A 19,089-nucleotide genomic window follows, 5' to 3' on the forward strand; every position below is an offset into this window, starting at 1 on the left:
GGGGATTGTATTTGTACAAGGTCAAAGCTTCAATCTTTCACTGGAGTAGCGTTAAAGAATGGCTGTTTTGACCCATTGTGGGCTCTAGAGGGTTGAATCTTGGAGAACATGAGACACCAATACAGAACTTAATCAAAAAAATCTGACCAAGGTGCTCGTAAGTTTGAAATCCTAATTAAATCACATCATTAGGATGGAGCAAAATATAGCCATCATAAATTTGAAACATAAATTTGAACATGTGCTAGTATCATTTAAGCACTCAGGACTGCAATAAGCATAGTATACAAACCTAGTTAGACGTGGCCTGTGTTATTGTTCTTTTAGAGGAAATAGTTTTAGCTTTTCTTTATTGCTGCTTTCATCATTTTCCACATTTTAAATTGTTTTCCCATACAATTACTGGAATTACCATAGTAAGAAGAATGCTTTTTACCTTTTTATTTCTTATAACATTGTTTACAATTATATGTATGTTATAAAAAGGATTTTTACTTTAGGATTTTTTTCTAATCTAGTTTGCTGTTCAGATGTTTTTTGGCTGTTAATGTAAGTTAATTCACAGATGCCATCAAAACGAAACAAACACCAACCTGTTGATCAAGTATTAAAAACAAAAGAGCTTTTGCAGCTCCAATAGCAGTAGGGGCAGGTAAAGCTGACTGAGAGGGGTATGAGCCAGGTTCAAGTTATTGTGATCTCCAAGAGAGAGATCACTGCTCTCTTTATATCTTATTTTGTTCCACATAATAATGCATAATCTAGATCCATCTTAACACAATATTTAGTAGTTCATTGAATGGCCTCTGCGTATTCCCACTCTTGAAAGTTCCAACAGGCATCACTAATTTAGGGCTTGTCTACATGGGGACACAGGAAAATTAATCCAAATTAACTAAAGGTGTGAATTTAAGGTGGGTTAGTTAAACTGCATTAACCCCCTGTGCAGACACTCTCATTGCTTGAAATACTACAATATTTGTAATATATTTATTTATACACTGTCTTGAATATTCAAACTGTACTTGCTAGCTAATTAATTCTCACAACACTTTACCAAAGGGGAAACTGAGGCAGAGATAGAGACTTTCTCAAGGACACACAGCGAGTCAATGGTACAACTGGGATTATATCTCAGGATTTCTTGTCTTTCAATATTAACTCCTTTTTGCCTCATCTCCTTTTACCCCCTTCTCCCCAGGCCTCTCTTGCTCAGTGAAGTCCCTTGTTTCAGTACCCTGTGTCCTTTTTTCCAAACCTATCCCCATGTCTTCTTTCATGTTTCCCTGAAGGCTGAGAAATCCTTCCCTGATCTCAAATGCCATGCCTCTTTCCTACCCTTCTCTAAATTCACTTCAGAGAGGTTTATGCTCTGAATAATTACTGTTTGTTCAATAAATTTTGAAAACCTTTCAAGACGTGCACTAGACTGCCATGTGAGTGCATAATCATAGTCCTCTTCCTTACCATTTCACTGTCTTATCTCCTCTTATATTACCTGCTCTTTCTATTTAGTCTCAGCCCAGTTGGTAAGCTGCTCAGGGTAGGGAATCTTACCTATTTTGTAAAGGGTTTTCCACACTTCTGACATTGCTTAAGTAATTAACAATAGCCTTGTGCTTATTACTTCTGACTATACAGCTGGAGTAACACAGGCCCAGATAGTAAGCCTGATAACAGTGAAAAATCACCCTTCCCATGTGGAAAGGTCAGCCGGCTTGGCAGGGGCATTCTCAACATTGCCTCCAGAGAGGGTGGTCCATAGGTTCAGGAATCCACATGTGAGGAGAAGATGTGGATTACATGAGCATGCTGAAGTTGGAGGGGATGCATATCAAACCCCTCAGAGATCTCCAGGGAGGTCCTCTGGGGCCAATAATAGCATGTGCGTATAAGCCCATAGTACAAGTTATGATTGGGCATCAATTAACCAAGGTTCCAAACTAATCTTACCATAGATCATTCTCCTAGATATTTAAAGATTACAGCCTTAACCCATTCTTTCTACAAGGAAAAGCATAAACTGATAAATTAGCTGCATAGTAATAGCATTATTAAATAAACTATTCAGTAATTTGTATTTATATTAGTTTTGGGATTGTGATCATGTAATAATTTGATTTTGGGTCTCAGTTTTTTATTAATTTTAATTCATACTGTTAACTCCTTGAATTGATTAATTTGGTTTACATTGTAAGATCAATCTGATTCTTATATTATTTAGTACTTTAGGGAAATATAATAAATTGGTTTTAGTTGTTTATGATCTTAAAAGCCATAAAAACAAAATTGTTTTTCTCAAATCAAATAATGAGGTAAAAATAACCTTAATTAAAGGGACTTTAATTAAACATTAACAAATCATTTCACTCAGGTCTTGGAAACCTATTACTACTCCAAATTTGGCAAACCCGCCAAGACACCTGTGTTAGTCACTTGAAGAGAAATTTTTTTAAGGTGTATAGAAGTGTTTTTGAAGAGAGGTGTTTTTGACCCATCTCTCTAAAATAGAAAGGTTCATAAAGAGTTAACAAGCTGAAAGAGGAAAAAGGAAGTTCCCTTCTGATCACTGCTCCCAGGCTGACAGTGAGGTAGTGAAGTTTCCTGTTAAAAGAGTAGAGAAGTGCAGTCAGGCATACTATTCAAACAAGCCAGACACAGAAGTCTGGAGTAGAGGATTCACTAAGAGTTTTGGTAAAGCTGCAAGATAAAAAGCTTCACACTTTCAGTTTTGCCTTCATCTGTAACAAAGCTTTCATAGGTTACAGAGAGGCCAAACTATCTTCCCCTTTTCTCTGAGGAAAATCTGCTTCCTGCACATAGAAGAAAACTGCTAGTCACCACATCTGGAAATATCAAGTAGTGAGTGTTAAGTTTCTTTCATTTATACTTCCACTTAGGTTTTCACCCACATTGTGACAGGGATTATTAACTCCTATCCCTAACCATGAGGCAGCCAACTCATTTGAAACATAGAGCAGAGGTAACTTACTTCCTTTACATGCCATTTAGAATCATAGGACTGGAAGAGACCTCAAGAGGTCATCTAGTCCAATCACCTGCACTCATGGCAGAACTAAGTATTATCTAAAACATCCCTGACATGTTTGTCTAACCTGCTCTTAAAAATCTCCAATGATGGAGATTCCACAACCTCCCTATTCCACAACCAGTGTATTCCAGTGCTTAACCAACCTGACAGGAAGTTTTTCCTAGATGTCCAACCTAAACCACCCTTGCTGCAATTTAATCCCATTGCTGCTTGTTCTATCCTCAGAGGTTAGAGGACAATTTCTTCCTCATCCTTGCAACAACCTTTTATGTACTTGAAAACCGTTATGTCCCCTCTCAGTCTTCTCTTCTCCAGACTAAACAAATCCAATTTTTCCAATGTTTCTTCACAGGTCATGTTTTCTAGACTTAATCATTTTTGTTGCCCTTCTCTGGATTTTCTCCAATTTGTCTACATCTTTCCTGAAATATGGTACCCAGAACTGGACACAATACTCCAGTTGAGGCCGTATCAGCATGGAGTAGAGCGGAAGAGTTACTTCTCGTGTCTTGCTTACAACACAAGCTAATCCTGCTAATCCATCCCAGAATATTGGGGGGGGGGAAGTGTTAAACTGTTGACTCATATTTAACTTGTGATTCACTATGACCTCCAGATCTTTCTGCAATACTCCTTCCTAGGCAGTCATTTCCTAGTTGCACACATACAAAATGATTGTTCATTCCTAAGTGGAGTACTTTGCATTTGTCCTTATTGACTTTTATCTTCTTTACTTCAGACAATTTCTCCAGATCATTTTGAATTTTAATCCTATCCTCCAAAGCACTTGCCACCCCTTCCAGCTTGGTATCATGTGAAAACTTTATAAATTAACTTTGTGCCGTTATCTAAATCATTGATGAAGATATTGAACAGAATCGGACCCAAAACTAATCCCAACCAGACTCCACTTGATGTGCCCTTCCAGCTTGATTGTGAACCACTGAAACTACTCTTTGGGAATGGTTTTCCAACCAATTATGCACCCACCTTATAGTCACTCCATCTAAGTTTTATTGCTCTAATTTGTTTATGAGAAGGTCATGCGAGACAGTATCAAAAGCTTTACTAAGGTCAAGATATACCATGTCTACCGCTTCCCCCTATGTGCAAGGCTTGTTACCCCGTCAAAGAAAGCTATTAGGTTGGTTTGACACAATTTGTTCTTAACAAATCTATGCTGACTGTTACTTATCACCTTTTTATCTTCCAAGTGTTGGCAAATTGATTGCTTAATTATTTGCTCCACTACCTTTGCCATCTAAATTGCCATCTACCTAGAGAGAAGGTCATTTGATCAATCAAAATGGGAAAGACAAGATATCAATCAGTTGCAAGAGACCCTCAGCCATCTCAGTGAGGACGTGGTGGCAGGCACTATATTGCATATATAGATATATATATATACACACACATACATACATACACTATATATCATATATTGCCTGTGGTTCCATCCTGGAAAGAGACAATACACTTTGAAAGGGGAAAAGTTAAAGGTTTGTGTGATCGGGTAGAGGGTCACCATCCACTGTGGGATGAGAGCACCCTGTCCCCCAAACCACCCTCTGCCTCTAGGAAGTGAGGCCTAAAGGCTTAAGTCAACCAAGTGGCTTTTAGCTGTGGGGCTGTGTGGCCTAGCAGCCAGATTCAATAGCATATACTGGCTCTCAGGGCAATGAGACGTAGGAGCCAGAAAAGGGGTGGGCCACCACCTGGGGATGGTGGGGTGGCTAGAGTAGGGGGACTTGGGCCCTCCCTAATCCACTGGGTCCCATCCCAGGCAGCAGCGAGTGAGATTGTCAGCACGGATCCAACCACAACACACCAACTATGGCTAGTCCCTCCACTGGGCTGCTTCCTATCATGACTCCTGCATCCATGGTCTGAGTGACTTTGGGGTTCTGGGGTTCCTCTGGCCTGGGTCCCACTGGCTCTGAAATTCCTGGGGTGTCCACAGGCAGTGGGGCATCTTCCAGGGTCTTGGTGTCTCTGGCTTCTCCTTTCAGGGGCTGCTGCAGCTCCAAGGCAGGAGCCTGTAACAGATATCCTTCCTCTCCAATGGCCAGCCCAGATTGATCTGGGCTGCTTTCTTTTATACTGGTGCTACACCTCGAGCATGCCCAGTAGGGATGCGGGGGTGTGATTTCCTCAGCCCACAGTGAGGAGTTAACACTTCCCTGTCCAGTGCGGAGTGAGTGCACCCCATCACGGTTTGGAGCAAGATTTAGACAGACGATGGATAGAAATGGATAAAGTAGCTGAGGATTTCAGAGGGATAGAAAAATTGCAGACTAGAAGGGAAGAGAATTAGTTGTTGGCAGAGAAGGATACTCTTAAATGGAGGAGCTCTGGCAGTTCCAGGAGCCCAAGGTGCCCAAGATGTTCGTGAGATGAACGTAACCCTTACATTGGATGGGTATGCCTTACTTCAGGGCCCAAATAAAAAAGAATTGTTCAAGAAAGCAAAACAGATTGATAAATTTGGCTCCCTCGAGAAGAGAGAGGTTTAACACACATATGGTAAAACTTCCCTACCTGCTTTAGAAGGAGTTTCAGAAAATAAGATGAGGTTTTTAAGAAGGACGTTAACCACAAATCCCAGGGTCTGCTGCAATTGCTTCCAGCCCACAGGTGCTTATTTTGACATGGGAAGGGGCTCAGAGTCTGGATGGCATGTGGGGGCCTTTGTTCCCCTCCCTCCCTCCCTCCCACCCGCCCACCCATCAAAGCCCCTCCACGAGCGTGGGTCAGTCCTCTTCAGGACCTGAGGCTCAGCAAGGTGGACCTTTCTCTCCAGACAGGGCTTCTTTGATAGTAATACCCCTCCCCCCACCACCAAGCAATACAGCTCAATCCACTTCCAAAGGGAAAAGCTCCAATTTTCCTCCCACATGCTTAAATGGATAATCAGTTAACTTGGCAAGGAATCTAGGCTTTCTGACTCTCCCTCTTCGCAACAGAAGGCTGTGTGCTCTTACAGAGATTTACCTCTTCATTATCCCCAATTACATCTCAGAGGATGAGGAACAAAGGGTCTCCAAGTAACCTTTTTCCTGCCTCCCACAGGCTGAGTCCCAATTAAGGAAACATGCATTCCCAGCTTGTGCCAAAAGGTAGTTGTAAATACAATGATAAAATAGGAATACAGATTAAATAGTTGATGGTAGCAAAGTTATTGGTAACCAACATTTGGTCCCCAGCAGATATTTTTTTCTAAGGGAAATACAGTAACAGCTGGGATAAGAATTGCAATCTCTTACTCATTTTTTAAAAATAAAGCCCAGAATAAACACATCTGCTTTCATTATCCCAGGTTGCTGATGGATCTCTTAATATGCAGTGCCACCATCAATATGTCAGCTTCTGAATCTGTTTCTTGGGTCATATTCACACATAATTGATGACAGTCTTTTTTTCCCTGTCTACAGACATTCCGTTCACAAATGTTAGCTTATCATACCCATAAATTGTCCTCCTTTACAAAAGATATCCCTCTCTTCCTAACTTAGGGTCCTAAATTTAACTTCGTCCCACACAAATCTGGCATTCAGACTTTTTCTGTTCAGAATTATTTACATCAGGAATGCAGAATTATAAAGTAGATTTTTTTTTAAAAGAAGGATTTAGATGCAAAAGAAATTAAGCCTACATCACTTCAGTCTACCTTGCTTACTATTTTTCTTGTGTCCTCTGTTTGCGCTTTGACAGGTTGAGGTAGGTGGGTTACAGACTGCACAGGATTGAAAAAGAAAACATATAAATCTGGGGAAATGGGTGGGTGTGGGTTTATGAGTAGAAATTAAATATGGGCTTGGGAAATGAGCCTTTATATCCTTTTCATGTAATAAACTAATTGTAGCTAGAGAGCTGACAAAGGTAACATTTTCTTCTTTCTTCATTATAAAACTGTAATAACACTTAAAAAACAGATTAGTCTGGGTCACAAAATTTGGAATTCGTGCTGAATTTCAAACACCCCAATGTTCAGGGGTGTCTAAATATGGGATTTAGTTTATGTGCAAATCAGGAAGTATCCAGGGAAAATATAGTAGTAAAATATGTGTTTTCTTATTAGATAGCATCAATCTAGACATGTAGGCTCCTATCTGTGCACCTTCTAGCCAGATAAATGAACCAATGAGCACTCCTCACATTCTAGTTCAGTCTTGGTAAGTCATCTTTTGTGAAAACTCTCTCTCCCCAGTTTCTGTTATGCCTCTCTTGCACCTGACCATATCTTTCTTTATTATTTATGTAATGACAGTTTTATTTTTAGGAACGAAAAGTCAAAGTAAGGAAAGGGAGCAAATGTATTTACAACTGCATGCAAGCCAGATTTGCTGAGGATGGCAAAATACAGTCCCAACTACTATTTTCTTCACATTCCTTTCTTCAGGGCTTACTTCATTTAAAACAAAGCGTCAACTCAAACCATTGGGTAATCCACCCTCCAGCTCTTGATAGCTGGGAGGGGATGTGGAGAGAGACACAACACATTCTTCCCCTATGATTCCCTCCATTGTACTAGTTTCTCCTTTCCTTTTATGACCCACACAGATCAAAAATGTTTTAGGCAGCAGGCCTAAGTGCCTTTACACCTTATCTCAATGATTTCCTCTCTCTCTTCTGTTTGGCATAAGGAGTCATCTGAGAAACCGCACACACCTCCCAGTGTGTGCTCACATGACTCTTATGACTTATAGGTTAAGATGGGGATTCAGTCCATTATTAGTTTACATTTTGTATTGTTCTGCATAGCTTCCAAAAGTCCAGCCCTTTTCAGATTGCTGAGTGCGGGTGAAGCCCCATTGGAGCTAGCTTTTGATACGCAGAGAAAAGGGGGTCTAGGTAAATGCCTTTTTTTTCCTGTTAGGCAGTTTTGCAAAGAGTTTGTTGCCTGCACAGTGAAAACCAATGGTGTCACAGCTGAGCATGAGCTCCCAATCCAAGAAGGAATGGATGTGATAGAATCCAAGAAGCTTTAATGTAATAATATGCTGGCTGTTTCTCTTGGACTGGCCCCTCAGGACATTCGGCATGTATTGCTAAAATGGAAAGAATTCTTTCTATTCTTCTTGCATTTCACCTGCAACAATAAAGGGCTCTAAGTAGGCCTCCCAAAGATAACATCCTGAACTCTTACCAATAACATTTTGTACCCTTAACATCACCCCATCATGTATTCTCAGATTATAAATCTTTCTGCCTTTCTTCTTGTGCTCTAGCAGCAGAATAGCTGTAATTTAGGCTTTTATTTTTTTAAGATTTCAGTAGCTTTTTGGACAGTAGGCACATACATGCACAATTCAGGAACATTCTAGACCTGCTATGGGCAAGTCAAAGCCATGGCTATGTGGTCCAATGAAGAGTGCTAGAGAATTGAGTGATTTTTTTTTTTGACAAATAGTGTTTTAATCGAAAAAAACATTTTCCGGGTCCCTAATCCTATTAGTCAAATTCATGTTGAATGAGGCAAAAGGTTCAGAATGAGGCAAAAAATGAGGGGAGGAGAGGGGGAAATCTTTTCAAAAGAATCAAAACATTTCATTTCAACAGTTTTATTCATAAAAAGTCAAAATATTTTGTTTCAACTTTCAAAATAGCATTTCAAATTGACATCTGGCTAATTAAAAAGAGTGTAAAACATTCAAAATGTCTGAATCAATACAAAAAGTCAAAAAATTTGTTTTCAGTTGACTCAAAACATTGAATTGACTTGAAAAGAGATTTTTTCAATTTTTTGTTTCAAGAAAAATAGATTTTGGTTCAAATCAAACTGGAATATTTTCAGATATTTCAGTTTGGTCCAATGAACCTGTTGCCGGCCCAGAGGGCCGGAGGGGGCAACAGGGTTCGTTGCCCGATGTGCGTCGCACCAATAGACACACCAGGGTGGAGAAGCAAACCAAATTTATTCAAGAGCTCTGAATAGGCACTAGGAGACCAGCATGTCTCAAATCAAGCGCGCAGCAAATACAAGCAAGTTTTCCATTTTATATTCCAAGCTGTTTGAGTAAGCCTTTGTTCTGTCCTCCCTTACCCCTCCCTTGGTTACAGCGGGCATTACATTGTGGCGTGTTAGAAAAGTTCTCATCCGCATGCTTATCTTCGACCTTGCAAGCTCTACGTAGTAGGCCTTTCCCTCCTCCTTTCCCCTCGTTATCACTACTGCTTCTGTAGTGTGAGCGAAACTGCAGCTGTCTGCTAAAAAGCTGACCATTACATATTCTGCTTTTAGGCTGTCAGCATGTAGGTAAGTTAAGGGTCACAAGATGGAGTTACTGTGGCTCACTTAGACCCAGAGCAGGGGGGTTTCATCGGCACTTATGGCCTTCCATCCCCACCGAGTTACCTGGTAGCTATGCCTAGTGACATCAACAAACCGAAAAATACATTTGCTCAGCCTAGTCAGAACCAGCGAGAGGTTGTCCATTCCTAGAGCCAACTGAGTACTTTGCTTGCTCTGACTGAACTTCTTGAGCTTGTACTAAATTCTTCTCTGAAAGCTCCAGTTCTTCCCTCTCTCCCATTTAGTCTTGCATTGGCTCACTTGCCCTGCCTTACACTGATCTGCACTATTTTGTTGTTATAATTCACAGCCAACCCATCACTTCGGGAAATGGAAGGTGGTAAAAGCTGCCGGGGTCGGGGGGTTTAAGGCCTAAAAGATAAAAGTAAGAGGGCATAGAGTGTAAGAGACAAGGAGGATTGCTGGGTTTTTTTAATGTAGCTTTCCTCTTGTATCACAGCTGATTTTACACTAGCATATGAACAAATTGCCTTACATTATACATAAACTGTACAACAATAAACAGTACACTACATCAAGAGAGTCACATGAATTCAAGACACTGGGGTTTACCTTTCGAGCTCTGTACAACTTCAGCTCACATTCTGACTGACCCTTATTCACTTCACTTCACTCCACTCCACTCAAGCTTCCCTTCCTCTTCCCAATAGTTTCCCCCAGAATCGCTCTCCCACCTTCTTCATGCTGTTTCTTATGCTTTGGGCCTATTACCTCCTGCTTCTTTCTCCCTCCATCCTGCTTTCCATTCAACCCTCTCCTTCTTGGAAGCCTTTTATCAATAATCCACCAAATCCAGGATTTCAAATAGTTAAAGTGAATATTAAATGAATGTTTAAACCACCAAAATAACCCACAAAGAGCTTTCACAACTACTCAGCCCCATGATTTGCTCTGCATGGCAAAAATTGCCATCTCCAAGAGTAGTTCTCCTTCTTGCATTTACTAATAACTTGTCCCCTGCCCTTTCCGCATGGCTGCTCTCAATGGTCTGTTGTCATTTTCTGTTAGGTCCTTGATGTAATTGCGCTCATAACCTACTAAAAGTTGGGACCACATCTTTTATTCTGATTGGAAAGTCCCATGCATGCCTATAGTGCACATGATAGACTCATAGACTTTAAGGTCAGAAGGGACCATTATGATCATCTAGTCTGACCTCCCGCATGATGCAGGCCACAAAGCCGTCCCAACCCCTTTCCCTTGACTCTACTGTTGAAGTCCCCAAATCCTGTGGTTTAGAGACTTCAAGTAGCAGAGAATCCTCCAGCTAGCGACCCCTGCCCCATGCTGCGAAGGAAGGCGAAAAACCTCCAGAGCCTCTGCCAATCTACCCTGGAGGAAAATTCCTTCCCGACCCCAAATATGGCGATCAGTAGAACCCCGAGCATGTAGGCAAGATTCTCCAGCCAGACCCTCATTGGCCATTGATACTATTTACCAGCGATGGCACACTGTTGATTTGACTAAATCATGTTATCCCATTAAACCATTCCCTCCATAAACTTATCTAGCTTAATCTTAAAGCCAGACAGGTGACTCTCAAATGCAGAAGCATGACTTGGCTGCAGCTCTGTCATTGAAGGAGGTAGGGGCAGCATTTAAAAAAGAAAGAAACCAGGGGCTTGTGATGATGGGGTAGAAGAAATTCCTATAACCATTCTAATCTTCTATTTGGTTTTTAAGGTATTTAAGTCATACCACGTCCTGAGAACATTGTAATTTGGTTTGACTTTTGCCATTCTTAATTTATGGATCAGCATCTTCCCCAGTAAAGGATAATTAAACAATTCCATGTTTTAGTTAAGTTCCAATTTCACCACTTTCTTACTCTCTTTCTCCTTGCTGGAAGCTGCAATGTCTAGATATACTGCAGCTTTCAAACCTGCCAACACCTATGTGTGACACCAGCTTCTACAATCAGTGAAAAGCTTAGGGACATGGTAATAAATAGTAGAGGAAGAAAATAGAAATATATGGGATTCTTTTTCTTCAACATGAGGAAAGTTTTCTTTAAACTCCATTTCAGGGTTTAATAATTCAGTTATTAATTAACTAATAAATTACAGTAATAGTGAGTGAGAAAACAGTGGGTCTGGAATAAATTTGGGCCTCATGAACACTGTACTGAGGAACGATCTGTTAAGAGGTCTGTGTATGGATTCAAGGCATGTACAGTTCATGGGCCATTTCCACCGAAGCACTGAAAGTTATTCAGAAATTCTAGCACCGTTGTTTGACATAATGAAATGGATGTTTTGAATGTTTATATTGTTGACATAAAACAGGCCCAACCAGTTTTCTAGCTGTATCCAGATACTGCTGATTAAACTGGAAAATCCAGCTTCCTTCATCTTATGTTCAGTTTTTTTCTTTGCAGCTAGTCAGTCATATACTAACCTGAGTGGGATCATGGCCCTAGTCCGGCTGTTCTTCTCCCTCGCTGTGCTGCTCAAATTGGCTCTGTCTGTGGACCATGTACCTATGCTGCTCTGGTCAACTCACAGGTGAGAAATTAAAACATCTAGCAGTCTTTATGCAATTGCTTTACCAGAACAAATGGGGTGTGTGTGTGTGTGTGTGTGTGTGTGCGCGCGCGCAACAAATCACACATGATCATGTCTGCTCTGCCCTTCCCGAGACTGTGATCCAATGTACAATATATGAGACACTAGGGTCTAGATACTACTTAGTCCTGCCTTGAGTGCAGGGGACTGGACTAGAAGACATCTTGAGGTTCCTTCAAGTCCTATGATTCTATGTCATTAAAGTAGGGCATGGATCAGCATTCACGTTGCACTCCCTGTCAGTACCCGACCTGAACCGGGGAAGCTAATGATCCAACCAGCGGACCAAATTCGGTGATAAATCCTGGTCATGTGCCACCAGAGGCATGTTTTGCATACACTAAGAAGAAGATGTATTAAAGACTGTATCATAATGCATACACACAAGGAGGTTGAATTAAGGTTATACAGACAATCGTAATTCTGGTATTTCCTAACTTTTGAGTGCCTGATTTTGCACCTTGATGTTGTTTTTAATGTAGCTTTTTTTTGCATGTAAAAGAACACATGTTACAGTGTGCATTATGTCAGATGGTTAGTAGAACTTGTGGCATCATACTGGTTTGGTTTTGAAAGTGCATGGGAGATGCTTGAATGTGAAGGATTTGAATGTACTTAGGAGGTCATGAGACTTTTGAACCTGACAAGTGAGAGACTTCAAAGAAAGAATCCAAAATGACTTGCAAGGTCACAAGCACTTCTGAACCAGATCTAAGCAAGGATGAAGGAGGTTATTCTGGAGGACAAAGTTAACAATAGACCTGTTGTACCATAGACAGACTTGCTGTCTGACTTTAGGCCTGTATAAATCACTTAATCTCTGTGCCTTACTTCCTTTGTCTTGTCTATTTAGATTGTAAATCCTGAGGGCAGAGACTTTTATTCTATGTACATATGTATGTATGATGCCTAGCAAAACAGGCCCCCTGAACTCAGTTGTGGCCTCTAGGCACTGTGATGTAAATAATAATAACCATCCATCTGACCATGCTTGAAATGTAATAAAGTTCATCCAAGTTATTTTCAAACTATTTCCTAATGACTCTCTGCCTTGCTCTTATTAGCTTCATGACATCACTGATCTACGTTACTGCCAGTGGTAGGCGTGGAATCCTTGCAAGAAATTCAGTCCCCTTCTTTACAGCCATGAGTTCTTAAAGTTAAAACTCCTCTTAGAGATGGAGCAGCCCTTCCCCTGAGTACATTTGACCACCTTTGTGTTCTGTGAGAGAGTACAGGGCTGACTCAAGATGTGACAGATTGAATAGGGGTTCTTTGTGAAAAGGTGTCTTGATTTTATTTGCATTTGCCTCTTAATTTACTTTCGTTTTGAGAAACGAGTAAGTTTATGCAGAAATAGTATACTGTGTAAATTCAGGGTTTTAATTATAAGCTTTTCAGTGCAATGAATATCTCTCTGTGCAAAATGCTGTTTCAATATAGAGTTCTTTGATGCCCTTTCATTCTGTGAAATGTGATACTGTGGAGATGAAGGCAGTAGAGGGATTGCATTTGAAAACAGATGTGAGTGTGTGAAATTTTGTGCTGTTTCTCTCTCAAATGTGTTTTGGTCATTGTGTCTTTTATAACATTACTGATTATCACCACACTTGATAAATGTCAGTACTACACTAAGGCATCTGTGGAAATTGCACCTTTGGTCCCTGGGGAGTAGAGGTGTAGGAAAAATGCAGATATAACTACAGAGAATGAAATTAAATTAGTTAGCTATGTGTTTTCTTTTCTGAAGGAAAGTAAAAGATGAATCTTTAATTTCAGGAGCTTGTACTACATTGGAGGTAGTGGAAGTTGATTAATTTATGAATCTTTAAAATAGACAACTGGAAGAGATCTAAAATTGTGTATTGAAAAAAAAAGTAGATTTGGGCAATAGTTCATTTTTTAAGAAAAAATGTTCCTAAATTACTGAAAAATGAATCCATATCTCCTTTGTCCTGCTTTTTATTTCTTGTAAATACTGCATCTGTTGTCAGTATAAACAAGGTGCTGCTGCTGTTGTGTTTAAACAAAAGTTATTGCAAGGTAAGGAGTGTTCAGAAAGCAAGAGTTCATAGTAGTAATGAAAACAAACTTTTCACTAGCAAGCGGTTAGCAACTTGTTCAATACAGTTTATTCAGGATCAGCAGCAAGAAAATCAGGCAGGCAATGTAGTGAAACCAGCTTCATGTTTATATGCCTACAACTTTTTCAGGAGGAAATGTACCTATATCCATGACCTTTTGCATTTTGAAAATGCAATGTTTGGTGTGGGAGAAATTATTTCTTGGTAAATGCAAATGAAGTAAATAACAGATGTATATTAGTTTAAAAAAATAAAGCAGAAGCAGCAGTAACTTTGGTTTGCATGAAAGGGACATTGTTGTATACGCTTGGCTTCAAATTCTACATGCAGTATTTTAAAAGAGGAACTTTCTAATAACGAAAGCTTTCCTGGATATCTCTGTTCATAATTCTGGTTTTAAACACTGCAGTTATGGTTCTTCTGCACAGCTTTGTTTGAACCTTAAACCAAGAGTAACAGGTTTTTATTACTCTAAGCCCCAAAGATATTAAAACTAAACCAAGGAAAGAGGCGCTCATTAACTGAATATGAAACTACTGGTATATGACATGGTTTATAACATTTGGGACTGAACATATTTCAATGTCCCTTTAAAATCCAATCTGTTCAAATTAACACAAGTTGTGCAATAGGTTTTATAATTAGTTCTATAGAATCTTGGTGGTTTCATCCTTTAGTTTCTGCAAGATTTTTCCTTAAAGGTTTGACCATGACGGGTCTATGAACACAACCCAGAAGAAATAGAAAAGCAGATGTTTTAAAGGGTTTTATTTATCATTCCAATCTTCACTTGGTTTAAAAAAAAATCACATTTTAGGGAAAGAATGGTGGGCACAGAGCTGGTGGCTGTAAACATGGAGATGTAAAAAGCCATGCTCATCATTTTCTGCTGTTTTGCTACCTCTCCCTCCACCTCTAGAATCAGGGCCGGCTCCAGGCACCAGCTTGGCTAGCTGGTGCTTGGGGCGGCCACTCCGGACAGGGGCGGCAGGTCCAGCTATTCGGCGGCAATTCGGCGGACGGTCCCTCACTCCCGCTAGGAGCGAAGGACCTTCCGCCGAATTGCCGCCGCAGATCGCAATCGCGGCTTTTTTTTTTTTTTTTTTTTTTTTTTGTGGCTGCTTGGGGCAGCCAATACCCTGGAGCCGGCCCTGTCTAGAATGAGTAAATATTCCATGTTAGGAAGTGGACCCATTCACAACCACTCTGCCGGTTACAAGTTTGGAAAGAGTAATTAGGAATTTATCCTGGCTCCATATGCTCTTTTATATGGTGAACCGCACCTGCAGTAGCCAACTTTAAAATTGAATCTTTTTGTGTTACCTCTCTAGCCTGTTCTTCTCTTCTGTGATAATCTTCCTTTGCAGCTCATTAGCTTTGTTTTGGCAGTGGGTAATTCTTTGGGGGGGGGGTTAGTTTAATTTTAATTGTTCCTAAATTTATCACCCAAAGTGCTCACTGAAAGACCAGGGGATTTACCCCCTTCTGTCAATGAGTAAACTCTGCAGAGGGCGTGAGCCCTTAAAATGAGTGAGAGACAAATGCTACCCTGGGGCTAAACATACAAAAATCAAATTATCTTCAATAGGAGCTGTACACAGCTCTCTGAGAGTAAAATTTGACCCAAGCAAAAACTTCTATATATAATGGTGAGGCATATTCTGCTCTCACTTACACTGGTGTAACTGAGAGCAGAATTTGGCCCGTGTCCTTAACCAACACACATTGGGACGCACAGATTAAGAGTTCAAGTATTTTTTTAAACTGGTAACTAACCATATTGATGCAACCAACTATTTCCAAATAAAAACATTAAAACAAATAAAATCTTAAGGCGAGTGTAGACAGTAGTTGAGTAAGGATGTTGAATTGTGATCAGCATCCCTTCAAGTACCATTTGATAAGATCTACATTTAAAAGCATACTAGGGTTTAGTAGTATGAAGTAAGCAGGATTAGGAGGCAGCAATGGCTGAGTTGTAAAATCATCAATGACACTGAATCTTTCTGTGCTCTTGAGGAAGTCGCTTCTCTCTGTCTCAGTTTCCTCATCTGTAAAATGGTGTCAGTGGGTCCATTTCTTACTCTCATTGAAATCAATGGCAAAATTATCCTTGCCTTCAAGTGGAGCAGGATTGAGCCTAATAAAACTTATTGTACCCGTTTCACACGGATGTTATGAAAAATATTAATGTTTGTAAAGCACTAGCAATAATTAGTAACACATTTCAAAATTTCTCTAGTGTCAGATTACATGGAAGCCTTTTTATGAAAGCTATTCTAATGTCAGACACTATACACTGATCTGAGAAACCTGAAATTCCAAATGTACACAGTGTGCAAAGTATAAAATGCATTTAACACCAATCCTTACTGAAACTTCAATACATTAAAAATGATCTCTTCTATAATGCATATAAACAATTTGACAACATCCTAGTATTTCTAACAGCAATCTTCGGCCTTGGCTACACTTACCCGCTAGTTCGGCGGCTGGCAATCGAACTTCTGGGTTCGACTTATCGCGTCTAGTCTGGACGCGATAAGTCGAACCCGGAAGTGCTCGCCGTCGACTGCGGTACTCCAGCTCGGCGAGAGGAGTACCGCTGAGTCGACGGGGGAGCCTGCCTGCCGAGTGTGGACCAAGGTAAGTTCGAACTAAGGTACTTCGAACTTCAGCTACGTTATTCACGTAGCTGAAGTTGCGTACCTTAGTTCGAATTAGGGGGGTAGTGTAGACCTGGCCTTCGAGAAAGATGAGGTAGGAATAGCTTAGGTGCTGCAATGACATGGATTTCACCAAAATTGTAAAGCTAAGTGCATCTTGTCATAGGAATGTTCTTTGCTTACAGTCAGTGAAAACATTTCACATTTTCCAATAACCACCCAGCATTATGCCGAGACCGGAGGAGACTCTTTGTACAGTGGATGCAGATTATAAATGACTTTGAGCAAGAGTTAAGGCCCGGCACTAAAATAATAGTTTTTCTTATAGTTGTGATAAGTTTAAAGGGAAACCTACTCTGACTTATAGCCATAGGGAAGTGATACTGTGAATACAAAGAAGTTGAGTAATCCCTTAGCTTCCTTGGGGATGTTTTTTCTCAGAAGAATCAAATATGCTCCACTGTAAGATTACATTTTGTATCAGGCCATTGTTGGGTTGCCACTCCAAATGTATTCTTTCACCTATAAAAGTATCCAGCTGCCATGGTGATATCGTACAATAAGATGCTTCGGTACCTTTTTGAAATTCTGGTCCATTAGTCGTTAATTTTCATTCTGCCTCTGCCACTAGCACTGGTGACCTGTGAACTTGATATCTAGTGATTGTATTTACAGGTTCCTAGTGAAATTTTATTAACTAGCTATGGTCTTGCTTAGTTCTAATGCACGGGGCAAAAATATCATTGCTTGCCTAATAATCTCCTGCTGATTGAAAAAGACAAATGAAAAAATAAACTCTAAAAATGATTTTATCTGTAAGTTACAAAGAGTATATAGGATCATAAGTCAGAGATGTAAAAGCCTTATTAAATCATAGTCTATCCTCCTCCCAGACCAAGATACAGGGTTTATTGAAATCTTTGCTTCCACTAAAACCACAGTGCAAACTCAAGCTGGCCCTAGAGAGAAGACAGATCAGATAATATCCTTGTATACCTCACTCTCCCATCACAGAACCAAACTGTACATTCAGGCTGTTCAGGATGTCTGTGGAGATAGTGGGAGGGGGAAGCAAACTGCAGGCTTAGCACTCCTTCCTCTACCCATCCCCTGCAGGCTTGTGCTACATCCTGGCGGTGGAAGCAGGGCATCTGAGCCTTATTCCCCACCCTTTCTTTAATCAGACAGTAAAATATGTAAACACACACAGCCAACTGCAATTAAGAGATTTAAATTAAACAGGCAAATTATATGGTTAATGTGAATATTAAACAAATGTTCACATTAAGGTATGAACTAATGTTACTTATTCAGCACCTGAAGTTGATGGCAGTCTCTCTGGTGGCTTCAGTGTGCCCTTAAAAAGATTTTAGTCTACTTGTAAAGTTTCCAGGGCCACAGTTTTATTAAGTCTCTGTTTTTTGAGGCAGTCCATGTGTGTGTGCACGCACACAGACACACACAACACTGTAAGTGAAAATACATGTAATAAAATGAAGTAACAGGAGAGATAAGAACCAACCTATGTAGATTGTATTTCCGGCAATGATGCTGGGGTTATCGAAGTTCACTGTTCAGAATCTAAATCATCTTAGAAAAGGTGCACCACCAACTCATAAAACCATCAAAGGAGCAGTGCCTAAGAATGGTGAGCCATTCCAACACTGCCATATTTTAAAATGGGCTTATTAACTTCCCAGCATCTTTGTATTGTTTCTGTGTTGAGCTAAACAGAAAATAAACCCACCAATTTTTACCATGCTGATTTAGAATCTAATTTAATTCTGTTTCCTGTGTCATGTATTTTTCAATTAATTGCAGATGTAAAAGCTCTGGAATAATCCTGTGAATATTTATTTTGTACAGTTTTGCCAATGCTGTTTGGGAAACTGATTTTAAACTACTGTTTGATTTGCTGTAAGGTAATTGTTAAAACATTTGCAGTCCTTTCTCCCTGCCCTCAGACATTACATTTACTAATTTTGCGTAAATTAATCTGTAATCAGTTTCCTTAATATTTTAATGCTGTATCTTGCTGATATAAATGTAAAAAATTCAGAGGTTCAGTATTGAGCTGAGGCACTAAAACGCTATATGAATAATAATTGTGAATCCTTGGGGCTTTCCCTGCTGTTTTAAAAGTTTATATTTAAGGCTGATGCTGAGATCATGGGGTTTGCCGTCTCTGAAAATTCCAAGCATACCTCTGAAGCAATTTCTAAGCTCTTGGGCTTTCTGCATATTCGTTAATATGAATTTCAAAGCACAAATGAAGAGGTTTAACATGCATATGAAAATATCAAATGGTAAGAGCTCCCAAATAAATAATAAATAATAATAATAATAAATTTACTGTCTCCACTGCCCTGAGCTGACTCCTCACAAAACTTTGGGAAGCCTTACAGAGAAG

General features: G+C 39.9%; 1 protein-coding gene across 2 annotated transcripts in view; it reads left to right on the plus strand.

Annotated features, from left to right (window-relative positions):
* LOC101936037 (V-type proton ATPase subunit S1-like) overlaps positions 1-19,089 on the plus strand; it is an 87,188-nt gene that overhangs the window by 1,392 nt on the left and 66,707 nt on the right. The window contains exon 2 of one of the 2 annotated variants that reach the window (XM_005305681.5): positions 11,743-11,869. In XM_005305681.5, coding sequence (XP_005305738.2) covers positions 11,775-11,869 — 95 coding nt within the window. In that variant the 5' untranslated portion in view covers positions 11,743-11,774. Of the gene's footprint in view, positions 1-11,727; positions 11,870-19,089 lie in introns of both variants that reach the window. The other variant, XM_024109106.3, reaches the window with a different exon arrangement.

This window comes from Chrysemys picta, chromosome 1 (genome assembly GCF_011386835.1).
Source record: "Chrysemys picta bellii isolate R12L10 chromosome 1, ASM1138683v2, whole genome shotgun sequence".
Classification (NCBI taxonomy): domain Eukaryota; kingdom Metazoa; phylum Chordata; order Testudines; family Emydidae; genus Chrysemys; species Chrysemys picta.